Genomic DNA, 24375 nt, shown 5'->3' with positions numbered 1-24375 from the left:
TAGCCTTTTTTTTAATTCAAACAGTAAAAAATACCTCATGCCTTTGAAAAATCTTAGGAATTCTTGTGTTTTTAGTGCTGATAGAACGTGAAGAAGAATTTGAAAAAAAATTTCATGTTTTTGATCTTAATTCTTGTCTCAAGTTTTAGTTGGTGACTTAGCCAAGTTTACCAAATACTGTTATTTTAAAACAGTAAATCATACTTAAAAATCTTTTTTGTCAGTTTAGATGGTAAAAATGCCTAATCTACCAGTGAAGGAAATTCTGTCCCATGACGTCTTAATATATAGTATGTCTAAAGATACTGTGGACAAAGAAATGTTTTTCTCTTAGCCCTTATAGCTTGTTATTGAAACTGCTAATATATTTTTGAAGCTTTGGACTCTTCACAGTAGGCCAGAAAGGCCCAGTTATTCTATTGTGCATTCATCATTCTTCTGTATTGTGAGTTTGTAATCGAGTTTTTGATAGAAATCAAAGAAAAAGGTATATTCGTTTTTTAAAAAACCTCAGTACATTAATTACTTGCATTACTTGCTGTTTAGTATTAATTTTTGAAGTCTTACCAGCAGTTTATAAATTCTCTTCAGCCTTACTCAAGATAATGATTTATATAAAACAGTAAATTATACATCACATTATTTTTTGCCTTTGAGAGAATTAAAATGCCAATGTCACTTAATAAATAATCACTAATCACTTATCTTTGTGTGTAGCATTAGAGAATAGATAATTTTTAACAAAATGGATGTCCTGCTTTTCATTAAATTTTAAAAATTTGCTGCTCTTTACCAAGATGTATTATTTGCCTGGCAGATAGATATTTATTTGAATGTACAGTAGTCAAAAGAAAATAACCTTGGCCAGATATATGAACTGAAGGTCAAAATATGCTAGGTTTTGTTGGAAGATAAGGGGAAACTATTTCAGACTTCCACAAACGATAACTTTCAACAGAGCAGACGTTTTGAACCTTTAGGTTGGTTAAACCTAAATGTCCGAACACCAGCATTATTGCCCTTTTATGAAATAGTTCAAGTACTTAACCACCAATTGGTGGTAAAGGTCTCTTCATTTTCTTGACTTAATAAAGACCTTAAAGAGAATGTTCTTAAAAGGGATTTGAAGGAGCAAAAGAAGCATCATATCTTGTCTTTTTGCAGAAAGAAATTACTCGTCTGAGCTAAAAATCCCCCTAGAAGTGTGTGTGTGTGTGTGTGTGTGTGTGTGTGTGTGTGTGTGTGTGTGTGTTGGGGGGTAGACTGAGAATCCTTTTCTTACTGGTACTCAGGTTTTCTGAAAAGTTTTTCAAGAATGCAGTTTTGAATTCGTGCCATATGTGATTCCCAGGAAATTACTTTGGGTGAAATACCTAATTTCACCCAAATGTTGAACCTGCTTTTTGCAGTCATAATTCCATTTTAATCGGCATGCGTTTGGGAAGCAGGTTTTCTTATGTTTCTGGATATGGAGACAAACTAAGCAGTAAACTTGATAGTGAAAGTATTCTTCATTGTGCTCCCCTAACTAGGTAGGCTAGAAAAGCTTGTGGCAAGAAAGCAGCAGACGTTTCTATTTCTCAATTTCGGTAATGGATAAGAAGATTGAGCAACATTTATCAGTGGAGTAGCTAAAAAATGTTTTCATAGGATAGATTTCTGGAATCATAATTGGAGAGTCTTATCTTTCTTGTAGGTGTGGTATTTGAGAGAAGTGTTGAAACTTTGGCTTGTCACTGTATTTAGAGTGTTATTATTTGCCATTTGGTATTTTTTCCTTCATTAGTACAGAAACCCTTTTGTAATGCGTATCAGATCTAGAGCTCTTCTTTCTTGAATTTGCTGCTTCCTTCCATGTGGCTTTTTAAAATCGTTAAAGAAATTTTTGTATTCTAACAGTGCTTTACTCATCCTTTTGTTTTTGTTGTTCAAGCCAGGTGTGCAGTACTACTTTGGAACTTAAGTGATTGGCAGTGAACTGAGCTTGTAGAGTAGCCAAGGCAGATTCTTGAAAATACTGTTCCAGAGAAAGATGCTCTGGAATAGTCCGTGTCTGAATGTTTGTTACCACAACATAAGCAGCGTTTTTGTATTTGTATAGGATTTATGATAATTTTTGTCTCTCAAGAATTTTACCTTCTTATTTCCTTCTCTTCCCACTCTCCTTTTTCATCAGTGTAAACCAGAATACAAGGTACCTGGACTTTATGTTATTGACTCCATTGTACGACAATCTCGACATCAGTTTGGTCAAGAAAAGGATGTGTTTGCGCCCAGATTTAGTAATAACATCATTAGCACTTTCCAGAATTTATATCGGTGCCCTGGGGATGACAAGGTATGCTGCTATTTTCTTTTTTAAGTCGATGTATTACCCATTTGGTCTCACGGAGGCTCTGTGGATTATCTTAACTTATGATTTTGTTATCCTTTACTCTTAGTTATTCTGAATTTGAATATTTAGTTTTTACACTGCCCACGTTCCTTTTTGTTCTTAGAATCTTAAACAGAGAGGAAAGGTGTAGGTGATCTTGCTACTGTTTCAGTTTGTTAAAGCAATTGGTGTTAAAGAAACTGGCTATAATAAGTTGGAATTATACTAAAAGCTTATTTATTCACACATGCAACCAATTTAGAATTTTGATTATTTGATCTGAGCTGATATTTACCTATTTGGTGCCTGTGAAAAATGGATTTGCCAAGCAATTATTAGAAAATAACTGCATATCAAAATTCTTTTGTTATGGTAGAGTTTTATTAGTGCTACAAGCCACACTACCAGGTCTGCTAGATCTGAATGAGTAAATATTCTGTACTACATAAAAAGGTGGCTTCAGACTGAGGGAGAATAAAAGGGGATTGTTTATCCTCAAATGTGCTCAAAGATCTTAGAAGGTTACTTATTTTGGATGCTAATTTGGAAATTTAGTGTGCTCTTCTGACAGGGTTGATTGCAATATTGATTATGTAGGAGAAGGTAAGAATAGATGAAGACTAATAAACCACAAAACTCAAAAGCTCACCACAAATCTTTTACCTCATCTCAAATACAGCAAGATTAGGGGGCTGGCCCCGTGGCCGAGTGGTTAAGTTCGCGGGCTCCGCTGCAGGTGGCCCAGTGTTTCGTTGGTTCGAATCCTGGGCACGGACATGGCACTGCTCATCAAACCACGCTGAGGCAGCGTCCCACATGCCACAACTAGAAGGACCCACAGCGAAGAATATACAACTATGTACCTGGGGGCTTTGGGGAGAAAAAGGAAAAAAATAAAATCTTAAAAAAAAAAAAATATATATATATAACAAGATTAGGTAGTTTTTTTTTTATTTTTAATAACTATAGTCTTGAATCAGAAAAATATCTTGTAATGGATAGATACGGAGATAAGTTTATTATTGTATCATTCTTTGTAAACGATTCTTGGATATACTTTCTGAGACAGAAATTTAAAAAAAAAAATTACTTTGGTACTTTGATAATTCTCTGCCGTCAAAAAGAATGTGAATTTTAAATGACTCATAATTGATTCTTAAAATAGATACCTTAGAATCCCATCTAAAATAACTCATTTGAAATTTTATATGAACATTTTTTGAAATAACTTCAACACTTTCATTTAGAAATTTCACTGGTTTGGACTTGGATTTCTATCAGTTACAATGAACAATCAATCTTGATTTGTAGACTTTACAAAAATATTGTTTCTCAGTTATAATGGAGTTTAGGATATAGGGATTTTTTTAACCATAATAGGAAAGATTACATTGATACTGTAACCTCAGTCATAAACTAGAGGCGTGAGTTGTTTGTATGCAGATAGAGATGTAGGGTGATACTTGTTAGAGACTGGCTAGTCTTGAGTACATGATGAGTGCCTTGGAAACTGGAAGATTTTTCTATAAAGCAAAAAAATGTAAGGTTCTTTCTAAGTGCCCACATCTTAGAAAGGAGAAAACAATCAAATCAGAAGGTATGAAGCGTTCTTTGTGTAATTTTCTTATGCTTCATTTGAAATACAAAAATTTGCATGTTAATATAGTTTGGACATATTTTGAAAATTTGTCAATATAATATGAGAGACTTAAAGATGAAGCAGATCTTTATTAAAATTGCTTATTTTACTATTAAAATACATACGTTTAACAGAAGTCTGTTTTTAATATGTAATTTCAGCTTCTGTCATTTAAACTATTTTCCTAATGGAGTAAGTAGCATTACAATAGTAACTAATACTTAGTGCTGTTTATAGAACTTTTATATGCTGAAGAGTTGTGAAAGAAAGTAAATTTGGTTGAATTCTAATGTGAGGAAATAACCACCCCGTCCTTAGTTTTAAAATGAAATTAAGTCTCGTAAGATAAGGACTTTGTCTTGAAGTTACTTATTTGTTTAAAAGATAAAGTCAACTGTAAATACAGGTTTAGTGCCGAGATGAATCTTGACTGCGTCAGCTGTCTGAACACAGGTCTCCACCCCACCATAACCATCGATCTCGTTAGAGTTCACATGGAAGCTGAAACCTCGTTGTCATTCCTGCTGTCTGCCAAATGTAGCTTTCATGTACCTTGTCTGTCTATGAAAATGAACATCGTGTTTTCAAATGAGTTAAGGTTAGCAAATGCAAAATTATAGGAACATAATTTCAGGGGTGGAAAGTACCATAGAACTATTTTAATCCGTCCTTCCCATCCACTGTCCAGATAGTCTGTATGAAATGACTGTGCTAAGGTTTTGAAAGCAAAAAATCAAAATGTCATTTTTCTTTTTTCCTCTAGAGTAAAATAGTGAGAGTATTAAACTTATGGCAGAAGAATAATGTGTTTAAGAGTGAGATTATTCAGCCTCTTTTGGATATGGCAGCAGGGATTCCTCCTCCAGTTGTCACGCCTGTTTTGGCCAGTACTACTGCTGCCATGAGCAACACACCAGGTATGTTGCTTTGATGGAGATTTGTGTTCTAAATATTCTACTCATGCTTTTCAGGTGATTTTTCATATACAGTATAGCAATTTGATAGTATAGGAATTGTCTAGCATTAGGTAATTGAAAGGAAGTGTAATTTGAAGGAAAAATAGATGAGAAATTATATTTGTGTGTAATTGTGTTTTAAAAATTAGAAAGCTGAATTTTTTTAATTCCTAGAAACAAATATAATGAACTTTGGGAAATTGGTGTGTCAATAAATTTTTTGAGCTGTCTGTGATCTTTTAAATTTGCATGTAAATCAACTTGATATTCACAGTATACTAGGGAACTTAATATTTATCAAGAACCCTGAAAAAATTATTTAATGGAGCCAAGAATGCTTTAGTAATAATCTGAAAATCATGGGCTTTTTTCAGGTACTTAAATGACATTTAAAATTTTTTATCGTAGTCCAAGAATTGTGTTTAACATTTTGTTATATATTTAGTTTTTGTTGTGTGTTTGTGTATACATAAACATACATACACACATTCTTGAACAGAAAGTTTTATATTGTACATACTATTTTACAGTTTTTCATCGAAGATTGTATTTTGAATATTTCCTTATGTCATTGAATTTTCTTTTGTAGTAAGATTTTTAATGGCTGCTGAGTATTTAGGCTCCTTTAAAGTAGTAGCTTAGTTAATTGAGGACAAGTATGGACAGATCCTTTTGGTAGTTTTTTTTTTAACCTACCTAATTCTGTAATGGTTTTTCAAAATGGAGACAAAATTAAAGCATTTATTTAAATTAGTATATATTTTATAAAAGTGACAGAGTAAATCTCTACTTTTTCAAGTCTTTATTTACTTACATTGTTATTGAGGTGGGTATGATGTCTTTTTTAAAAGGAACTCCCGTGACACCTGTTACTCCAGCCAATGTGGTCCAAGGTTTACCTGATCCATGGGTATCTCAGATAACAAATACAGATACGCTTGCAGCTGTAGCCCAGATCTTACAAAGCCCTCAAGGCCAACAAGTAAGCAGCTTTTTTGTTATGTTGACAGTGATTTACAACTCATAATTTTCCTAATGTATTGTTTCATAATATAGCACCTAAAGAGTATTTTTTTTTATGTTGTAAAAATGTGATCACACTATATGTACTACTCTAGGTTGTTTTTTTCATTTAGTAATGCATCATGAGCACTTTTATGTCATTAAAGATTGTTTTATAAAAAATTAATTCTACACCAAAATACTTAGCACATAATTTGTACCAAACATTATTAGGTGCTCTTGTTGCTCTAGTAGTGAGACAGGAAGGTCTTCGATCTTGGAGGAGATGTCTGTTTATCTTAGGGGAGACAGGTAATAAAAAAGTAGAAAACATCGTTTCAGTAGTCATATATGACCTGAAACAAGGGAAATCTTTAGAGTGATGACCAGGTTTGGGAGAAGGGATCAGAATTACAGAGGGTAGCCAAGAGGTGTCTTTGAGGAAGTCGCATTTGAGTTGAGACTTTAGTGGAACTAGACATGGCAGGATATGAGGATGGGCCACCTTTAGCATCTCTTTTCTTTACCTGTTCTTTAAAAATCAAATTAAGTGTGATCTGTACAATAAAACTCCCTGAACTCTCTTTCCCCTCCTATTCATATGGTTTCAGCCACCTGTAAGTTTTCGTTTAAATGTCACCTCAGTAAGACCTTCAAACAGCAGTTTAAAACTGCAGCTCTGCATTTCATCCCCTGTGCTCCCTTCTCTCTCACCTGTCTTATTTCCTTCCTTAGCACGTCCTCACTTCTATTATATCATTTACTTACTTACTTTGTTTATTCTGTCTCTCTTCCCACTAGATTGTATGCTGTACAAGGGCAAGGATTTTTGTCTGTTTGTTGACTGCTGTACCTCCAGTGTCTAGGTTATAGCAGCTGTTCAATACATTCTTGTAGAACGAATGAATAATGTATAGAGGCTTAATGATGTTGGGTATACAAGAAATATTTTAGAGTTGGGATGTCTGGAGGATAAGATGGCCTCTGCATGTAAGTTATTAGTGACAAAGTTGAAATGGATGACCTAAGTGTGGGACCTGGGTTTCAAAAGGCATAATGGTGAGCTGGGAAGTAAAGGATTCATAGGCTAAGCAGTGGGGGCTTGCCAGAGATTTTTGTGTTGAAGTCACATGATCTGAACAGTACTCGAGTGAATGAGAGAGAAGTCTAGAGATAGGAAGTATCTTTGTTTTGGTAACAGTGATAATAGAAGGAAAGTAATAAATATGTGAAAAATAGCAGGATTGTGGAGACTCTAAAAGGATAATCTCAAAAACAAAATGGGAGTGTTCCAGAGTTTTAAAAATGTAAAAACCAATTTAGTTATAGTCTTAGATTGGATCCGGTTTCTGCATTTTTGAGACAGTTGGGAAACTGAATTGGATATTAGATACAATTATTGAATTATTAATTTTATGATAATGATATTTTGAAAATAGTTCATAAAGCAAAATGTTCTCATTTTAAAAGATACCTATTAAAATAAATACCTCTGGCAGGAGAAGGGATTTTCCAGAAGAAATAGTGCAAAGAGAGTCAAGAAGGCATAGTAATAGATAGAATGTGAAGTCAGAGTAGAGGAAAAAGTAGGGTACTGCAGTGTTTTGAACCTGGGTGACTGAAGGAATAGCAGTGCTGTTGGGGGAAATGTGGGGATGTCAAAAGGAGCAGTTAACATGTGCAAAGGAGGAATAGGACATGTCCTTCCTCCCTCTCTCCCTTCCCCCTTCCCTTTCTTCCTCCCTCCGCCCTGTCTATTCTGGAGCTTCCTCAGTGTAGTAACTCAGCTGTCATGTATTTTTGTATTATTTTCTTTGCTAACACATTAGTAGTTTGTAGTGTTTATTTGATAGTTAAATAATTAATTTTCTTTTTAATGTTGCTGTTTTAGATACATATGAAATTATTTTGCTTATTATCATTTTGTATGTTGTTTGTACCTTCTCCCACTATAAGTTTAACTTTACTTGAAAGAGTACAATGTCTTATTTAGCAATGGCTTTGCTATTTTTATTTTTCTATTCAAAACTGGTAATTTTCAGATTTATCTCAGGTTTAGATCTTGATTAGGAAAGTATAAATTACTTGTGGGATGTATATAGGGTTTACTTAACTATGAAATATCTTCAGGATCTTATTGTTTCTCTTTTTTAAGAGAATGGGTGAATAGGGGAACAGGAGTTACTTCTAATTCTTGGTGACACTATTCACCTTTAATTTCCTTAGTTTCAGACTCTGCTGCAAGGTACAGATTTCTTATTGGCTTTCCTGTTTTCAGGAAATGTGTTATCAGGTGATGAATCTGAAAGATAGCAAAAGCATTTATTGTCAGTGCTTGTCCTTTTACAGAGATTAAGGAGTTAATTGAAGAAGAGATAAAAAGCTTAGTGAAAAAAATCAATCTGCTGGTGGTGAATTCTTTATCTTGTCATGGCATGACCACTTTATTTTGTTTGAAGTTCTCTGACTTTCCAGAAGCAAGACAAACTTTTAAGGACTATGTTATATATGGCACACACAAAAAATCTTTTTTAAAAACATTAACTGTTGTTTTGAGTTAGTATATATGGTTTTGATCTCCAAAGACTGTAGAATGATAAATTTTATTGGATGAAAGTTTTAGGTGGGCATTCTTATAGACAAGTGCCAGCACCTGTCTGTAATAATTTCCCTTTCGTTCTCCTCCAGCTTCAGCAGTTAATACAGACTTTACAGATACAACAGCAGAAGCCGCAGCCTTCCATTCTGCAGGCCCTGGATGCTGGTCTCGTCGTTCAGCTGCAGGCTCTTACAGCACAACTTACAGCTGCAGCTGCAGCAGCCAACACCCTTAACCCCTTAGATCAGGGGGTGTCTTTTAACAAGGTAGAAATTAAGATGTCAAATCTGTTCTATATGAAGTATTAAATTTTATATATTATCATATGGGCTCTAATTCTGTAAATTATGTTTTATCATAGAACTATTTTAATATTCACTGTACTGTATAAGACATTATAGAATTTACAAAAGGTTCAAACTTCTGAAAGAAATCAAGTAATTTTGTAATTACACTTGAAACATTTAGAATATTTTCTTTTGACTAAAGATGACTGGTCAGTAAAATTGTATATTCACTGAGGCCAGCTTAGTGGCATAGTGTTTAAGTTTGTGAGCTCCTCCTTGGTGGCCCAGGTTTTGCAGGTTTGGATCTCAGGTGCAGACCTACGCATTGCTCATCAAGCCATGCTGAGGCAGCATCCCACATACTAAATAGGGGAAGATTGGCACAGATGTTAGCCCAGGGTTGATTTTCCTCACCAGAACAAAAGAAGTGTATTTACATTGAGGCAAATGAATATTTTCTGAATTTTCCAGTTTCTTTTATGAATGTTACAAATATGTATATTAATTATGGTATTCTGTGTTCTACAATTTTAACCTGTATAAATTGAAAATGTTCAGTAGATGAAAGTTCAAAGGAACACTTGGCTACAAGTTGTCACTATACTATAATTCTGATAAATTGAGGCCTATGAAGGATGGTGTTTTTGTTTTTAAAGATTTTATTTTTCCTTTTTCTCCCGAAAGCCCCCCCGCTACATAGATGTACATTTTAGTTGTGGATCCTTCTCGTTGTGGCATGTAGGATGCTACCTCAGCATGGCTTGATGAGCAGTGCCATGTCTGTGCCCAGGATCCGAACCGGCGAAACCCTGGGCCGCCGAAGCGGAGTGTACAAACTTAACCACTCGGCCATGGGGCTGGCCCCAAGGATGGTGTTTTTAAAGTTGAAAATCTTTTGTGTATAATTTGTTGTGTAATATCCTCAGTATTCTTATTAATCATGGGAATATTAAAATACTTTGAAAGTGTTATCTGTATTATTTTTACTTCTGCTGCTGTTACTTTCATACGAAAATAAATTTCGATTTATTGAATTATTACTTAGACTTTTTTAGCCAGCAGCTTCCAAGTCTAATTTAGCCTGACTCTAAATAGCTAGACCACATAAAAAGCCTTTAAATTGATCATTTAGAAGATAGTGGAGCATTCTAAGAAGACTGTACTAGGAATAGATCCATTGATTATAGTCTGGGATGTTTTTTATCAAGCTTTATTACCACTGCAAGCCACTTAATTATTTTAATCTTAATCTTCTCCTCTATAAAGTTTGAGTATTAGTATTTATCCTGGGAGTAGCATGATTTGTTTTGTTACATAAGACAGCATATGTCAAAGTACTTTAAAGAGAAGATCCACTCATATAAAATGCTTTATTATAGTATAACATAAAATGATATAAAACATTCACATATTAAGTGAGAAAGGTAAATTAGTAGGGTGTCAGTGACCTTCAAAATAGCGTTTGTAACTTGTATTGTGTGAAGCACTTTTTAATTTGTCTCTGTCTCCTTTTCTTTTCATCTTAGAAGTTGATGGATAGGTTTGATTTTGGGGAAGATTCTGAGCATAGTGAAGAACCGAAAAAGGAAATTCCAGCTTCTCAACTGTAAGAATCATTATTTTTCTTTATAACTGTACATTTTTTCTGTTATTTTTTATAAAGAGCAGTTGTGATATTGCCATTTGAACTACTAAGTATACTTTGAATAAGTTGGGTTATCATTTCAGGCTGTTGAGCTCTGACATGACAGAGAGATGGTAGAGTTGCTATTTTTTTGCCTCCCTATGTTATTTTGACTCTCAGGTCTTTGCAAATAGTTGGGATATATCAAAATTCTTTATAGAAAAATTAATAAATCTGATTGTGATACTTCTGTATTAGGCTTTAAGTTATTTAACTCAATTGTAGGAATAATTGAAATAATAGGAAAGAAGCTTGCTTTCAGTGATAATGGCCACTTCAAGGAAGTATACCAAATTGTGGAAGTGTATCAGACTAGTGAGAAGTAAGGATTGAGTTGGAGGGATTTTCTGGGTTCTTTTTTTCTTTTTGTTTTTTTTTTGGTAAGGAAGGTTGGCCCTGAGCTAACACCTATTGCCTATCTTCCTCTTTTTGCTTGAGGAAGAGTGTCCCTGAGCTAAGATCTGTGCCAGTCTTCCTCTGTTTTATATGTGGGATGCTGCCACAGCATGGCTTGATGAGTGGTGTGTAGGTCTGTCCCTGGGATCCGAACCCGTGAACCTGCAGCTGCTGAAGCAGAGCATGTGGACTTAACCAGTATGCCACTGGGTCAGCCTGGGATTTTGATTTTGAAAGAACTGAATTATATGTTTTTACTTAGATCAGTGATTTTTTTTTTTTTTAAACAATTCTCCAGAGTCCTAGGTTCTGTGGAGGGAGGGTTTGTGAAAGGAGCAGTGGTGGGTGAGGAAGATGGGAGGATGGAAGAGGGATGATTAATGGGGAAAGCCTCTGAGAATCTTGTTTCAAACAGGGATTATTAGTTTTATATATTGGGAAAATATATTTAAAAATATATGATAATATAAACATACTCTTTTGATAGAGATTCTACTTGAAAAAATTATTTGAGATCATGTTAGATTGGTGTCCTGAATAATGTAAGAATCTCCTTTAACAGTCCTGATAGGCTACTTCTCCAATGGTTAATGCCTTCTGTGTTGAGAAGTTAAGTAATTGTTATTATTGTGTATTCTTTTGTTACTGAGTCCTGTTTGATATGTTTTCTGCATACTGATCCAATTTTGCTTTCTGAAGCAAGGAAACACGTTTGCTCCACTATCTTTCAGGACATAGCCTTTCAATATTTAAAGATAGGTATCATTCTTCCCCTTTAGGTTTATTTGCTCCAGGTGAAGTACAGTTTTTTCCAACTGTTTCAAGGCTTCTCACCATCCTGATTGCCCATTTGGGGATGCCCCCTTTTTTGTTCAGGTCTTACCTTGTAGCACCTGGAATTCGAGGTGTATTCCAGGTGTGAATTTCCCAGAATATAAATTATTATTTCCTCTTATCTAAACACTGTTTCTGTTAACATACCTAATAATGTGAATGCTTCTCTAAAGAAAGCAGATTAGGGGCCGGCTCTGTGGCTGAGTGGTTAAGTTTGCGCGCTCCACTGTGGTGGCCCAGGATTCGGATCCTGGGTGCAGACATGGCACCACTCGTCAGGCCACGTTGAGGTGGTGTCCCACATCCCACAACTAGAAGGACCTGCAACTCAGATATACAACTATGTACGGGGGGGTTTGGGGAGATAAAGCAGAAAAAAAAAAAAGAAGATGATTGGCAACGGTTGTTAGCTCAGGTGCCGATCTTTAAAAAAAAAGCAAGCAGAAAGCAGATTAGTTTTATAAGCTTTGTAGTCAATTACAATTGTAGATTTCACGTGTACTAGTTAATAGACCATTTCTCCCAGTAGCTCATAATGAAGAGAAAGTTAAAAGTGACAGTGTTTAAATGCTTTTAACTGTTTTTATTAGTGTTTTCTTGAGACTTTCTTAAAATGCTCTAATGTAAAAAGTACTAATTTGTATGTATTTAATAGCGTGAGACAGTAGTATCAGATCTTCCGCAGAGTGTCCCTAACATGTTATCCATCTATTGAAACCCTCTTGAAGAGTATATTTCTTTTTGTTGAAGAGTATATTTATATTTTAACATATTAATGTTGTGAGGTATTTCATTTTCTCTGTTACTATTTCAAAGGTAAACATTGTAGGCGAATGTGTTTCATTTAATTGTCATTTTGGGTTTTTAAAAAATACTTAGTTATTTTCATATTATGTTTATTGGGCTTTAAAATATATTTTACTTGTTTTTCCTTTTAGTTCTCATGTTTCAGAATCTGTGAACAATTCCATTTTTCATCAGATAGCAGAACAACTACAGCAGCAAAACCTTGAACATCTCAGACAGCAGCTCCTGGAACAGCAACAGCCTCAGAAGGTCTGTATCTCCATCTTGTGGTCTTCACGGTTATTGCTGTCTGTGTTCTATAAATTGGTGTTTCTTAACTATGGTGATTTTTCTTCAACTATATATTTCTGGGAAGATCAGTCTTTTCAGGATCTTTAGGTTTTTTTAATAATCAAAATGTGCTCTGGCATCTTATGAATACATTGAGAGCATTTGTAGACATTAGTTTCAGTATACTGAGAGTGGAGAACAAAAGACAGATGGTGTTTCAGTATTGACCACTTAAAACTTCATGCGCTTTGTTCTCTACTCAGTTCCCTCTCAATCAAAGTAATGATGATTTTGCTATTGTTGATGAAAAAATAGATTGCTACCTTTAATTAGGTTATTATCATGTGACAGGAACTTCATTAGGCATGATTACTTTTAATGCTTATGATATAGGCATTTTGAGTCCCATTTTACACCATAGGAAATTGAAGCTTAGTGAAATTAAACATCTAATGCAAAAGTATAAAGCTCATATCATATATCATTAGTCTTAAGACACGTCATTTTATATATAGGTAAGAACTGTTAACACTGCTGAAGTATAACATCCCATGGAGTTGTAAAAACCTTATAAATTTCAGGGATGATAAAATGTGAAGAAAAATGACACTTTAGAGTTAATAAAATGTGTCAAGTTGCAAAGTCAGAATTAAACCCATTACGAAGTCTATTTTGACTTTATATGAGAAATACTTATAGATGTAAGTTGTTTAGAAAGTAAGTGTTTGGAAATTCCTCTCTCTCACACTTCTTAATATTCAAAACTTTTTGGTGCTGATGAATTTAACACAATGCCACAAACATTTTTAAAGTATGAGTAATGCATTGTTAGACAGATGGTATCTGCAGAGGTGAACAGAAAAGCACCTGGCCTCAGCTGACCTCTTCTCTGATGGAGCACATACATCTGTATGAACATAAGGCAGAATTCCAGTTTCTGTCATAGAGGCACACATGAAGGACTGAGAATATGGAAGAGGGAAGAGTCACTTCAGACTGTAGGGAGCAAACCTTAGACACTGCTGGGGTCTGAACTTGTCCTTTAAAGGCAGAGAGATAACATAAAATGGATATTAATGATATTTACTAGGTTGGATCTTATACCTGGAATTAATAGAATAGAATTTCATACCTTGTTTTGAAGAAATAATTGTGAAAGAAGTGGTTGGAGCAGGTGCAGTATTTTATGTCAAGCGAATAAAGCTGCCTGAGAATTCAGGAACTTGAAGATAAAGCACGATGAAGAACATTTGGATATTATTTAAAGAAAAACACAAGTTGTAACTCAAGGAAAAGAAACAGCTTGTCAGTAATACAATAGAGGATCGCAGAGCTGTTATAGAGGCAAGCTGTTACAAGATAGTAGTGGTGGAAGTTTATCCAAACAGCAGATTTGTTCGCCTGTAAATGTGACAGTGTTGAATTGCCTTAGTTCCACTTTTATTCAGAAGTTTTAGCAGAAGCAGTAAAATCGAGATGTGGTACGCTTGACCAGTTTGTAATTAGCAATAAGGCCTTTGACAAGGTCTTTTCTGTAACTTATACAGGAAAAAATAGGGGAAAGTGGATTTATAACTGATCAAAAGGTGACGCTTAATGAGTGTTACTCCAGCCTTGAAAGAAGTCTCCGTTAGCTGCTGTTATCCTTGTCTTGTATTGTTTTCAATATTTTTATTGATGTTTTGTGTGAAGACATAGTTGAAGAAACTAGAGATGTATACCAGGATGTATACTAAGGATGTATACCAGTATATCAGAAAAAATAGTCATTTGCCATCTGAGTCCGGTGGATCCTTTTTAAAAATATTTTTAAGTCATCTTAGAAATTACAGAGGTGAGACTAAAGGGATAGGGGAGAAAACTGTATTACGAATTTTAGAATAATTGAAATGTAGCAAACCTTTTTATGTCGATTAAATGCAAATGTCATATGTTTTACCAAAACATTGGTCCAGGTTCTTGTTGCAAAATACTGCAAGGTGAAGTCCTTCCTGTTGAATGACTAATCGGATGGAAAGATCCTGTTTTTGTCCGTAGAGCTACATATTTCTTTCATCAGTTCTTGAGTTTGAGAAATACATTTAGAATGTGGTTGTCTGAAAACTCATAGTCTGATATTACTTGAATGTTACATTTCACCATCATCATTAGAGTCTAGGATGCTACTATCTATTTCTTTGCATTCATCTTTTACTTTGTTTAATATTTGTAAAATATGTTCCTTTGTCAGTTTTCTTGTCTTTGCCGTTATGGACAGTAAGTGAAAAATCTCAATATTCCACCATGTTCCAAGGCAAGCTGAAAGCAGACTGCAAAGATGGTCTCTCCAGTCTTATTTGTATCTTCTTGAAATATGCAGTATTTTGATAATGCAGTAAAACTCAATGATTATGATTTATTTCACTGTTGAATCACCCTTCTCAACAATTCCACTGCTTTTTCTTACTGTTTTAGTGTTTTTTGATGTAATTGGGAATAATTGATGAGTAGTAATGGAATAATTCTTGGGATGGTGAAATAGCGAAATCTTTCTCTGTATAGGAAAATAGGACCTCTAAGATCCCATAATATATCTTAGGTATAGTAGAGGGTCCAATGGACTTGATGCTAATAGCAAGATAATAGGATAAACTTTAGTTGAATTTTTAAAGTAAATTTTCTCTTTGTTATTCGTAAGACCTCTAAGAAACAAAGTCGTGAAATTGCAATCTTCAAATAAGTAAAACTGCTCAAAAAGGAAACTCAGAAACTAAAATTGATTGCAGTGGATCGTAGTAGTCATACCCAAAGGTTAACCATTAAATAAAAAATTAAGGATGAAAAACAAGATGAGGGAGGGATAGATAAGAGGCTTAAGGTGAATGATGAAGTAAGAATAAATGATGTGAAGAATGTACAAGTACTGAATTAGGACCAAATAGTAAGGCTCAGGATGAAGCTGAAAATCATCTTGCTGTGTTGTTAAGAATTCCGTTGTTGCTGTGCTGTTTTACAGGCCTGCTGTAGGACTATACCTAAAACATGTTTATTTGATTTGTCCTGCAAGAGTACACTCACTTACTAACATTTTGCTCAATATTGTAATAGAAGTTTAAAAGAAATCTTTTCTGATTCTAACTTTAGCTTTAATTTATTTCTAAACCTTGAAAATGTTACCTGTCCTTGGGGAACCTGTTTCTTCATAAATTAAGAGACGTGGAATGGTTCTTTACTGCTTTTTTGGCTCTTAATTTTTATACTGCTTTCTTTCAGTTTAAATGTCATTAGGGTAAGAGTAATTTTTTAAGAAAATTTTATTGAGATAATAATTGACATATAACATCGTGTAAGTTTAAGGTGTACAACCTACTGATTTTGATACATTTATATATTGTGATATAATTAACCGCTGTAGTGTTAGCCAACACCTCTATCATGTCAGGTAGTTATTTCTTTTTTTGTGGTGGGAAGAGTTAAGATCTAGTCTCTAAGAAATTTTGAAGATAAATTACAATATTGTCTATAATCACTCTACTAGTATTCCTTTTACAAATAGGGAGACCAAAATTCAGAGTTCAGGTAACTTGTTCACTATCAGATTTTGAATTGCTCTTTTCTGTTATTACAGTAGTTCCCAGCTTGTGTACCACTAGGAACTATTTTTGTCAATCTTCAGTACCTGCAAGATATGTTTTAGGAGAGTTTATGTAGGGACTTATTTTTTTCCAAAACAGGTTTCTCACTTTTAGTCAACACCATAGTGTATGTAATTGCTAATCAGGTTCATACTGATCAGCATCGTGTAAGCAGTGTCACTACCACAAGGTGCCATCATTCTAGTCCCAGGATATAGGGGTTCAAATTTTTAAATATTTCTTTAATTAGGCTTCATTGCTTAACCTTTGTTAAACTTTCTGAAATGTTTTACATGTATCTTGTATTATTTTGTGAATATCTAGAGATGGGGGTTAGGGCAGGCCAAATTGAGAACTGTTTTGCCAGATCAGTTATTTTGATGTTGGCATTTGAGCTATGTTTTGCTTCTATATGTGTAATGTGTGACTTAGTTTTTTAATCTAAAATACTTTACTGGACTTTTCATTTATAGCATTTTATAAAAATACTAATTGCCAATGTAATTCTAGATTCATTTGGCTTAATGCCATTATATATTATTCATGATATATTAATCCCTTTCTTAATTTTTGATATTGTGTTTTCCACAGTTAAAAGTTTGGTGAAGACCTACTTGATCTTACCATTTTATTCTTAGAGTCTTCTCCCCATTTTGTGGAGATGTCTCATACTTTTAAGTGAACTTGAATTTGTACATAAGTGTAATTTTAGATGATTGTAAAAGGTATGTCTTCGGGCTTCTTAAAAATTGTGTTGTTTAAGTGTTTAAATTTCCATTTGTAATAATACTTATTTCCCACTCTTTGCGTTTTTGCATACACTCTCAATAGGCAACCCCTCAGGACAGTCAGGAAGGAACCTTTGGGTCAGAGCACTCTGCGTCACCATCACAAGGCAGCAGTCAGCAGCATTTCTTGGAACCTGAAGCAAATTTGGATGATTCCATAGATATTCAGCAACAGGTAAAAAGTAACTGCTTTTCTGAGTCATAAATTTCTAAAATTGCTTAGAGAAAAAATACTGTAAAATATGGTAATGATTTTTATTTTATGTAAAATAATTTATTAATGTAAAATAATGGTAATGTCTTGAATGTTTTTTAATCCCCCCTCACTTCATAAGCTCCACATTCCAACCATTTTGCTATTAGGCATTAATGCAACCATGGTGAATATTTTGTGAGGCAGAATCATCAATAAATACTGAATCTCAACCTGGCATTTTTCTTGTTTTCTGTTCTTTTGACTTTCAAGGATATGGATATAGATGAAGGACAAGAGGGCGTAGAAGAGGAGATCTTTGAACAAGAAGCAAAGAAAGTGGCTGTTCGCTCGAGATCAAGAACACATTCACGATCTCGTTCAAGGTTCTGCAATAATGTTGAAGACTAGCTCTGTGTGAACTTTTGAAATATTGGCTCTATTTTCATCAAGATGAAAGGAAATGTTTTTCTTAGAATGACGTCTTATCTTCTCTCAGAAGGAATTCAGGATTTCAAAATCAGAAAATATTTTGTTTTGTTTTTAATTGAATATATCTCTGGCCATTTATTTGAATAATTTACAATAATTGCAACCATTTCATGAGACTTGGATTTTGGATTATACCTCATTTTAGTTAATAATATGATGACACCCAGCTTAGGATATTACTGCCTCTGAACCACAGCTAAATCAGGCTATAGAAGACAGTGTTAGACACTCTATTATATTCCATTTCATGTCATAATAATACCAAAAACGATCATAAAAATAAAGCTACAAAAATTATTTTTATAAGCATTGAGCATAATGTCCAACTGTTATAAGACATATCCTATAAATGGTTTTCTTTGCGGACTTTTCAATGTGGCCAAGCCTCATTAATGTACATGCTCATTCAAATTTGAGTTGAAGGTGCCTTATTCTTAATCTGGTAAATTTGCATGTAGCACATATACATTGTTTTTGCTACAAACTGTCTTAAAACTTAGTCATTAGTCTACCATTTTTATACCCTATTTTTTGCACGTTAGTACCCCTGAAAATCTGAACAGTAAATGCTGGAAGAGGGGCAGTATCTTTGATGACTTTTCCAATCATTTCTTGTTTTAAGAAGTTATTTCTATTTACCTCTTGCATATGAGAGCCTGTCAGTTCAACTTTCTCTAAACCCACCTCATGTCAATGAATTACCTTGCTAAAGCAATTACAATGTCAGTGCTGAAAACTTTTGTCTTTGTCTTAGCAACACCTCCTTATTAAGCATTTTGAAGAGAGTTCAGTGCATATGGTTGACGGGAAAAAAGTGTTTCAGTATCGCCTTATATTCTATTGTCAAACACCATGAAATTTTAGAAGTTGAAAACTTGTAAGCAGAATTTAGCTAATGCTCTGTTGGAAACATTCTCTATTTCCTAATTTTAAGAATGTAACATTTTCGGGGCCGGCCCCATTGCCAAGTGGTTAAGCTTGCGCTCTCTGCTTTGGTGGCCTGGGGTTTTGCTGGTTCGCATCCTGGGCGCGGACATGGTACTGCTCACCAGGCCACTCTGAGGCAGCATCCCACATGCCACAGCTAGAAGGGCCCACAACTAAAATGTACAATTATCTACTGGGGGGATTTGGGGAGAAACAGCAGAAAATAAAAAAGATTGGCAACAGTTAGCTCAGGTGCCAATCTTTAAAAAAAAAAAAGAATGTAACATTTTCGTATCCTAAAGGATCTTTTTATTTTCTTGTCTTTCATCCCTGTTCTTGATTCTTGTTTGAAAAATAAGTTGGAAGACGCGACACTAAGAGAAAGTGAGGCCCTTAATAGAATCTCATTTTCCTCTTCTTTCTTGTGGTTGTGAATACTCACCCACACTCAGTAAGAATCATTGCAGACAAACGTCTGTGACTATTGTGGACCTAAGCAGTACATAGATTTGGGAAAATGCATGTTTGATACTTCATTATCCTGAAACATTTTTTAAGAGGTAGCTAAATATAAGATGACCTTTTTTGTTTTCCCCCCTCACCTAGAATGGGAAATTTGATAGAGGAATAATGTTATTGTTTTTGTAGATCACCAAGAAAACGAAGGTCCAGGTCACGATCTGGCTCTCGAAAGCGCAAACACAGAAAGCGCTCACGCTCACGCTCAAGAGAGAGGAAGAGGAAGTCATCACGCTCATACTCGAGTGAGAGGAGAGCCAGAGAGAGGGAGAAAGAGCGACAGAAGAAGGGGTTACCTCCAATTAGATCTAAAACATTAAGTGGTAAGTGATGACTTTCACAGAGCTTTGGCTTCAATAAATATTAAGAAGATTATCTGCTGCAAAGTCTTTCAACCTTATTTTTAGACTAAGTTGTTGAAAAGTGGTTTGGTAAATGAGTAATTTTATCCTTGGATTTTGTAATGTGATAGAGGAGGAAAGAAAAACGAAGAGTGGTTCTACTCCATACTCAGGTCATTGAGAGAGGCTGGTGAATGCTATACTGTTGGCTTTGAAGATGGAGGTTGGGATCATGAGCCAAGGAATGTAGACAGCTTGTAGAAGCTAGCAAAGGCAAGGAAACCAGTTTTCCCCTAGAGCCTCCAGAAGGACTGCAGCCTCCTTGACCCATTTTAGACCTCCAGAACTGTAAGAGAGTACGTTTTCGTGTTTTCAGCTACTAAGCTTGTGGTGTTTTGTTACAGAAGCAAAAGAAAGCTAATACATTGCCCCTTGAGACTTCAGTTGAGTGTTGAGTTATGTATGCTTAAGGTGAGACTGCATGAGAAAAAGAACAATTACCAGGGATCTGTTAGCTGGACGGTTCCTAAAGCTCACACAGGTCTGGAAGACATTAGAGTTCTGAGTCCCCAGAGCCAAGAGATCTGATTGAAAACTCGCATTCAGTAAAGATCTCGCAGTGGCCACTTCTTAGGCTGATGTGGAGTCAGCTCTGGAGTAAAAGCTTGCTCTCGGCCTGCCCTGTTAGAGATCAAAGGTAATCAAAAAGCTGGAAACATTTTTTTAAGTGACAGTGACATAAATCCAAATGTTTTGAAACTCTGCAAATATATCAGCTGTAATTATTTTTAAAGTAAGTGCCCTCAGGAAAAGGAAATGTTCACAGAGGCATGAACAGCACAGGTAAAAGTAGGCAAGATGTGGCCTGTGTAGCGTTTGTTTAGTAAAGGGAGGTGGCTTCCAACGGTTAAGTACCTGTAAGCCTTTCATGATAACAAGAAATTCTGATGTAGCCTTTTCTTCTTTGTATCCTTAAAGACAAGACACTGTTTTCAGATTTAGCTGTTGATTAGGGAGAATCCACTTAAACATTTCAGAACAGAAAGATATTTAAAAGGTGCACAGGGAGGATTGCGGTGAAAAGTGATTTTGAAACTTTCTTACACGTTAGAATCACCTATGGAATTTTAAAACTCCCATTTCCCAGTTTGTCATACCCCATACCGTTGGTCATCTTTTAGAGTGGGACCCAGGTATCCACATGACTCAGGCATGCAGCCCAGCTTGAGAACAAGTGACGTGCAAGAGGTTGCCTTTTAGAGGCAATGGATACCTAGGAGTGTAGTTGATTTTAAACATAACAGAAAAAAATGGCAATTAACAGATATTTTAATAACAAATACACTATCTTAAGTTTTCGTCCGTTGTTGTTAGTGCCCTTTCCCTCAGGCACTCGGAAGAGGTAACTGTGTCTGCAATTTAGGTCGCTTGTTTCTTATGTCTCGACAGTGTGTAGTACTACTCTGTGGGTTGGTCAGGTGGACAAGAAGGCAACGCAGCAAGATTTAACCAACCTGTTTGAAGAGTTTGGACAAATTGAATCCATTAATGTAAGTATTAGTTCTTAAACAGTAGTTTAAGGTTAAAAAGAAAAAGTAGGGGATGTTCACTCATACAGAGACTCACCTTGGTTCCTAGTTAGCCCAGGAGTATCTGCCTTTAATAATGCCCATCTTTATAAGGATTGTTTGACTTGAATCATTTCTGTATTCTTGTTTATTCTCTTGCTGTTTATCTCCTTGTGTAATTAATTTTTTTTCCAGTGGAATCCTAACAAAATATTTGGGATTTCATAGCAGTGTAGCATTTGATTCCTAAAAGCATCAAATGTTTGAGTTATCAGGAACCTTATATGTGTTCTAGTTTAATTCCTTTTTTCCTTTTTTAATGAAAATGAGGAAACTGAGTTCCACAGAATTGTAATCACGTGCACATGAGTACATCGGTAATGGTGGAGATGCGACTGGACTTGGGCCTTGTCTTTTGCCAGCCTTCCCCACTCCCGGCCCCTAAGCAAACCCTAGGCCAGAAAACCTGTGTGGCCGGAACATCTCCGATTAACTTGAACATAACTCTCTCACTCTTTAACCTGAACATAGCTCTCTCACTCTTTAACTTGAACATAGCTCTCTCGCTCTTTAGCCTGATTCTTTCAGTGGTTTTGCCCCATTCAGTCTCCTCCTTCGAGTATTTTCTTCCTCTCAAGGGCTGTTTTTTTCCTTGGGGCCAAAACTAAGTAATGAAATATTTTGCAGTCATTTGTTTGAGGAGACTTGTAATGTATTAACCCTCTGACTTTCTTCACTGTTGTTGTACTTTCATGGTCTGTTGGACCTTTATCGTTATTTACTGGGTAATTGGCTGGTTTTTAGATCCCAGCATTCCTTATAGTGCCACACGTGACTTTGCTGTATTCATAACGGCACTCTTCCTGTGAATTGTTGGACCATTTTGTATGTTACTTTCAACGACATGTGACCTTGCCGGCTCGTCACAAGAATCTGGTTAAGTCATTGAAATTTCCTTATTTTGCCATTGAGAAAACTAAGTGATTTGCCTGAGTTGCACAGATAATAAGTAGATTTGGTTGACTGTCTACACCATGCGACTGCTGTAGGTTCTCTTGCTCTTTGTCTTTTAAAATTTCGCCTGTCAAAACGTAGCTGTCTTTTAGAGTCCATGATCATATAACCTCTGAATTTCCCCTGCTCTTAAACTAGTGGTTCTCGGCTGTAGCTGAGATATCAGAAATGTGTTGGTATTTGAAAAAATAGAAGTGCCCTTGATCAGTGTCTTTAGATTCTTATCACAATGCCACAGCTGCATGGGTGATTCCCATGCAGAGCCGGGATCACTGCTCTGATCCTGAATCCAGCTGGCAGTCTGGATTTGCACGTTGGTGTGACATTTGTGTCCTTTCTTGTCCCACAGTCATTTGGGCATAGTCTGCCTTGTCTCCCTCCTCTTTTACGTCACCTTGTAAGAGCATATTACTTACAGACGATGGGCACTAAATTAGGTACTGAAGTGTGCTAAATGGCTAGTGGTAAAATCCGGGATTTGAAAAATTGATGGAAGATTTATAAACCTTTTACTTGGTCACTTTAGGGGAGTATGAGGACTGAGGAAAGTCCATTAGATTTTGCACTTAGTAGGTCATTAGTGAGCTTGAAAAAAATGCTTTCAGTGGGTTGGTAAGGAGTTGGATCTACATTGCAAGAGATGGAAGGACTGTGTAAGGGGTCGAGATAGACTTATCTTTTGAGAAGTTTGGTATTAAAGTGACAGTATATCGAAGTGGTAGCAAGACTGAGGGAAAGGTTTTTATTTTTATTTTTTGACAAATAGAACTTATTACATATTGAGTAAAAATAAAGTGATAGAATGCCTTTTTTGTTCTTCAAAAAGAGACTGAAATGCTCTGTATTTTTCTGAATTAATATATTAAGGATAATTTTATGAGCTGGTAGTCTGTAGAATAGAGAAATGCTTTATAAATAAAACTCAGATACTTACAGTGAGGCTCTTTTCCTATTCATGTTAAAACTTTTGTCCAGAAGCACTTGGACAAAAGTCAGTTTTATAAAATTGAAAAATTTTAGCTTTATCATTTGTTGTAGATTATAGATTTTATATTAAGGATAAGATACTTCCCCAAAGCAAAAGTCCTTCTCACGTTGCTCAGTAGAATATTTGGAAAAATTCAAATACTACTGTGAATAAATTGTATGCCTTCAAGTATGTTGGCCATACAATATTATTATCCTTTTATCTGGTAGTATTATTATGTATGTCTTTATACATTTTTTTGTTTTAATAGTTATTGTGTATTAAAAAATTTTAATTGACATATGATATTCAAGATTTCGCATATATTGTGGCTTAGAATGAGACCCAACTAGGCTTTGAATTTTATCTTCTTTTTTAAATTAAGTAATTGTATGTGAATTGTGCCACTAAACAGATAGCTAGAGGAAAAAGGGACAACAATTCCATATTAGTTAGTAGTCAATGTTCTGTTTCCTTAAAACCCTAAAATGCTGGAATGAATTGCCCTCCTTATAACTCTTTCTAAAGAAGACTTTTTTTTAATAGATGATTCCTCCCAGGGGCTGTGCTTATGTCTGCATGGTTCATCGACAAGACGCATTTCGGGCTCTTCAGAAACTTAGTTCTGGATCATATAAAATTGGGTCCAAGGTCATTAAGGTGAGATTGGGAGTGGGGGGCATCACATGCTCTTATTTTATTGGATTATTAGAATGTTCCTGTATTTAATTCATCTTCTTTTTTAATGTTATGGGCAAACCTTGACAGAAATTTATTATTTCAGTATTGTTTAATTATAGAATTAAATATAGATAAAACAGTCACCAAAATGTTAGTCATATGATTCTTTGAAATCACACATTCGCAATTCTCTTAGTCAACCAGGGTCCCTTTTTTTCTATTATTTCTTCTTTTTTTTTTTTTGTGAGGAGATTGGTCCTGAGCTAACAGGGCACTATTTTATGATAACTTTTTCATTTTTAGAAGTTTGTCTTTCATTCACTTCTTCCTCCCGTGTTTTCTAATCATACCCCTTAATTATGTTATTAATTTCTCCTTTTTAACATCTTGTCTTACACAACGCAGGCCCTTGTGAAGGGTTTA

The 24375-nt window shown here is 35.1% G+C and overlaps 1 protein-coding gene across 7 annotated transcripts in view; it reads left to right on the top strand.

The window, feature by feature from the left end:
- The window catches only part of SCAF8 (SR-related CTD associated factor 8), a 203200-nt gene that overhangs the window by 40789 nt on the left and 138036 nt on the right, over positions 1-24375 (top strand). For all 7 annotated transcript variants that reach the window (XM_044761788.2, XM_070485993.1, XM_070485954.1 and 4 more), the window contains 11 exons: positions 2177-2338; positions 4777-4930; positions 5821-5951; positions 8660-8836; positions 10384-10463; positions 12710-12827; positions 17294-17425; positions 17717-17829; positions 19511-19704; positions 21172-21272; positions 23818-23931. In XM_044761788.2, coding sequence (XP_044617723.2) covers positions 2177-2338; positions 4777-4930; positions 5821-5951; positions 8660-8836; positions 10384-10463; positions 12710-12827; positions 17294-17425; positions 17717-17829; positions 19511-19704; positions 21172-21272; positions 23818-23931 — 1476 coding nt within the window. The remainder of the gene's footprint in view (positions 1-2176; positions 2339-4776; positions 4931-5820; positions 5952-8659; positions 8837-10383; positions 10464-12709; positions 12828-17293; positions 17426-17716; positions 17830-19510; positions 19705-21171; positions 21273-23817; positions 23932-24375) is intronic.

The sequence above is a fragment of the Equus asinus genome, chromosome 1, assembly GCF_041296235.1.
Source record: "Equus asinus isolate D_3611 breed Donkey chromosome 1, EquAss-T2T_v2, whole genome shotgun sequence".
NCBI classification, from domain to species: Eukaryota; Metazoa; Chordata; class Mammalia; order Perissodactyla; family Equidae; genus Equus; species Equus asinus.
Note: the sequence above shows the minus strand (reverse complement) of the source record. Positions and strands in the feature narration are given on the sequence as shown.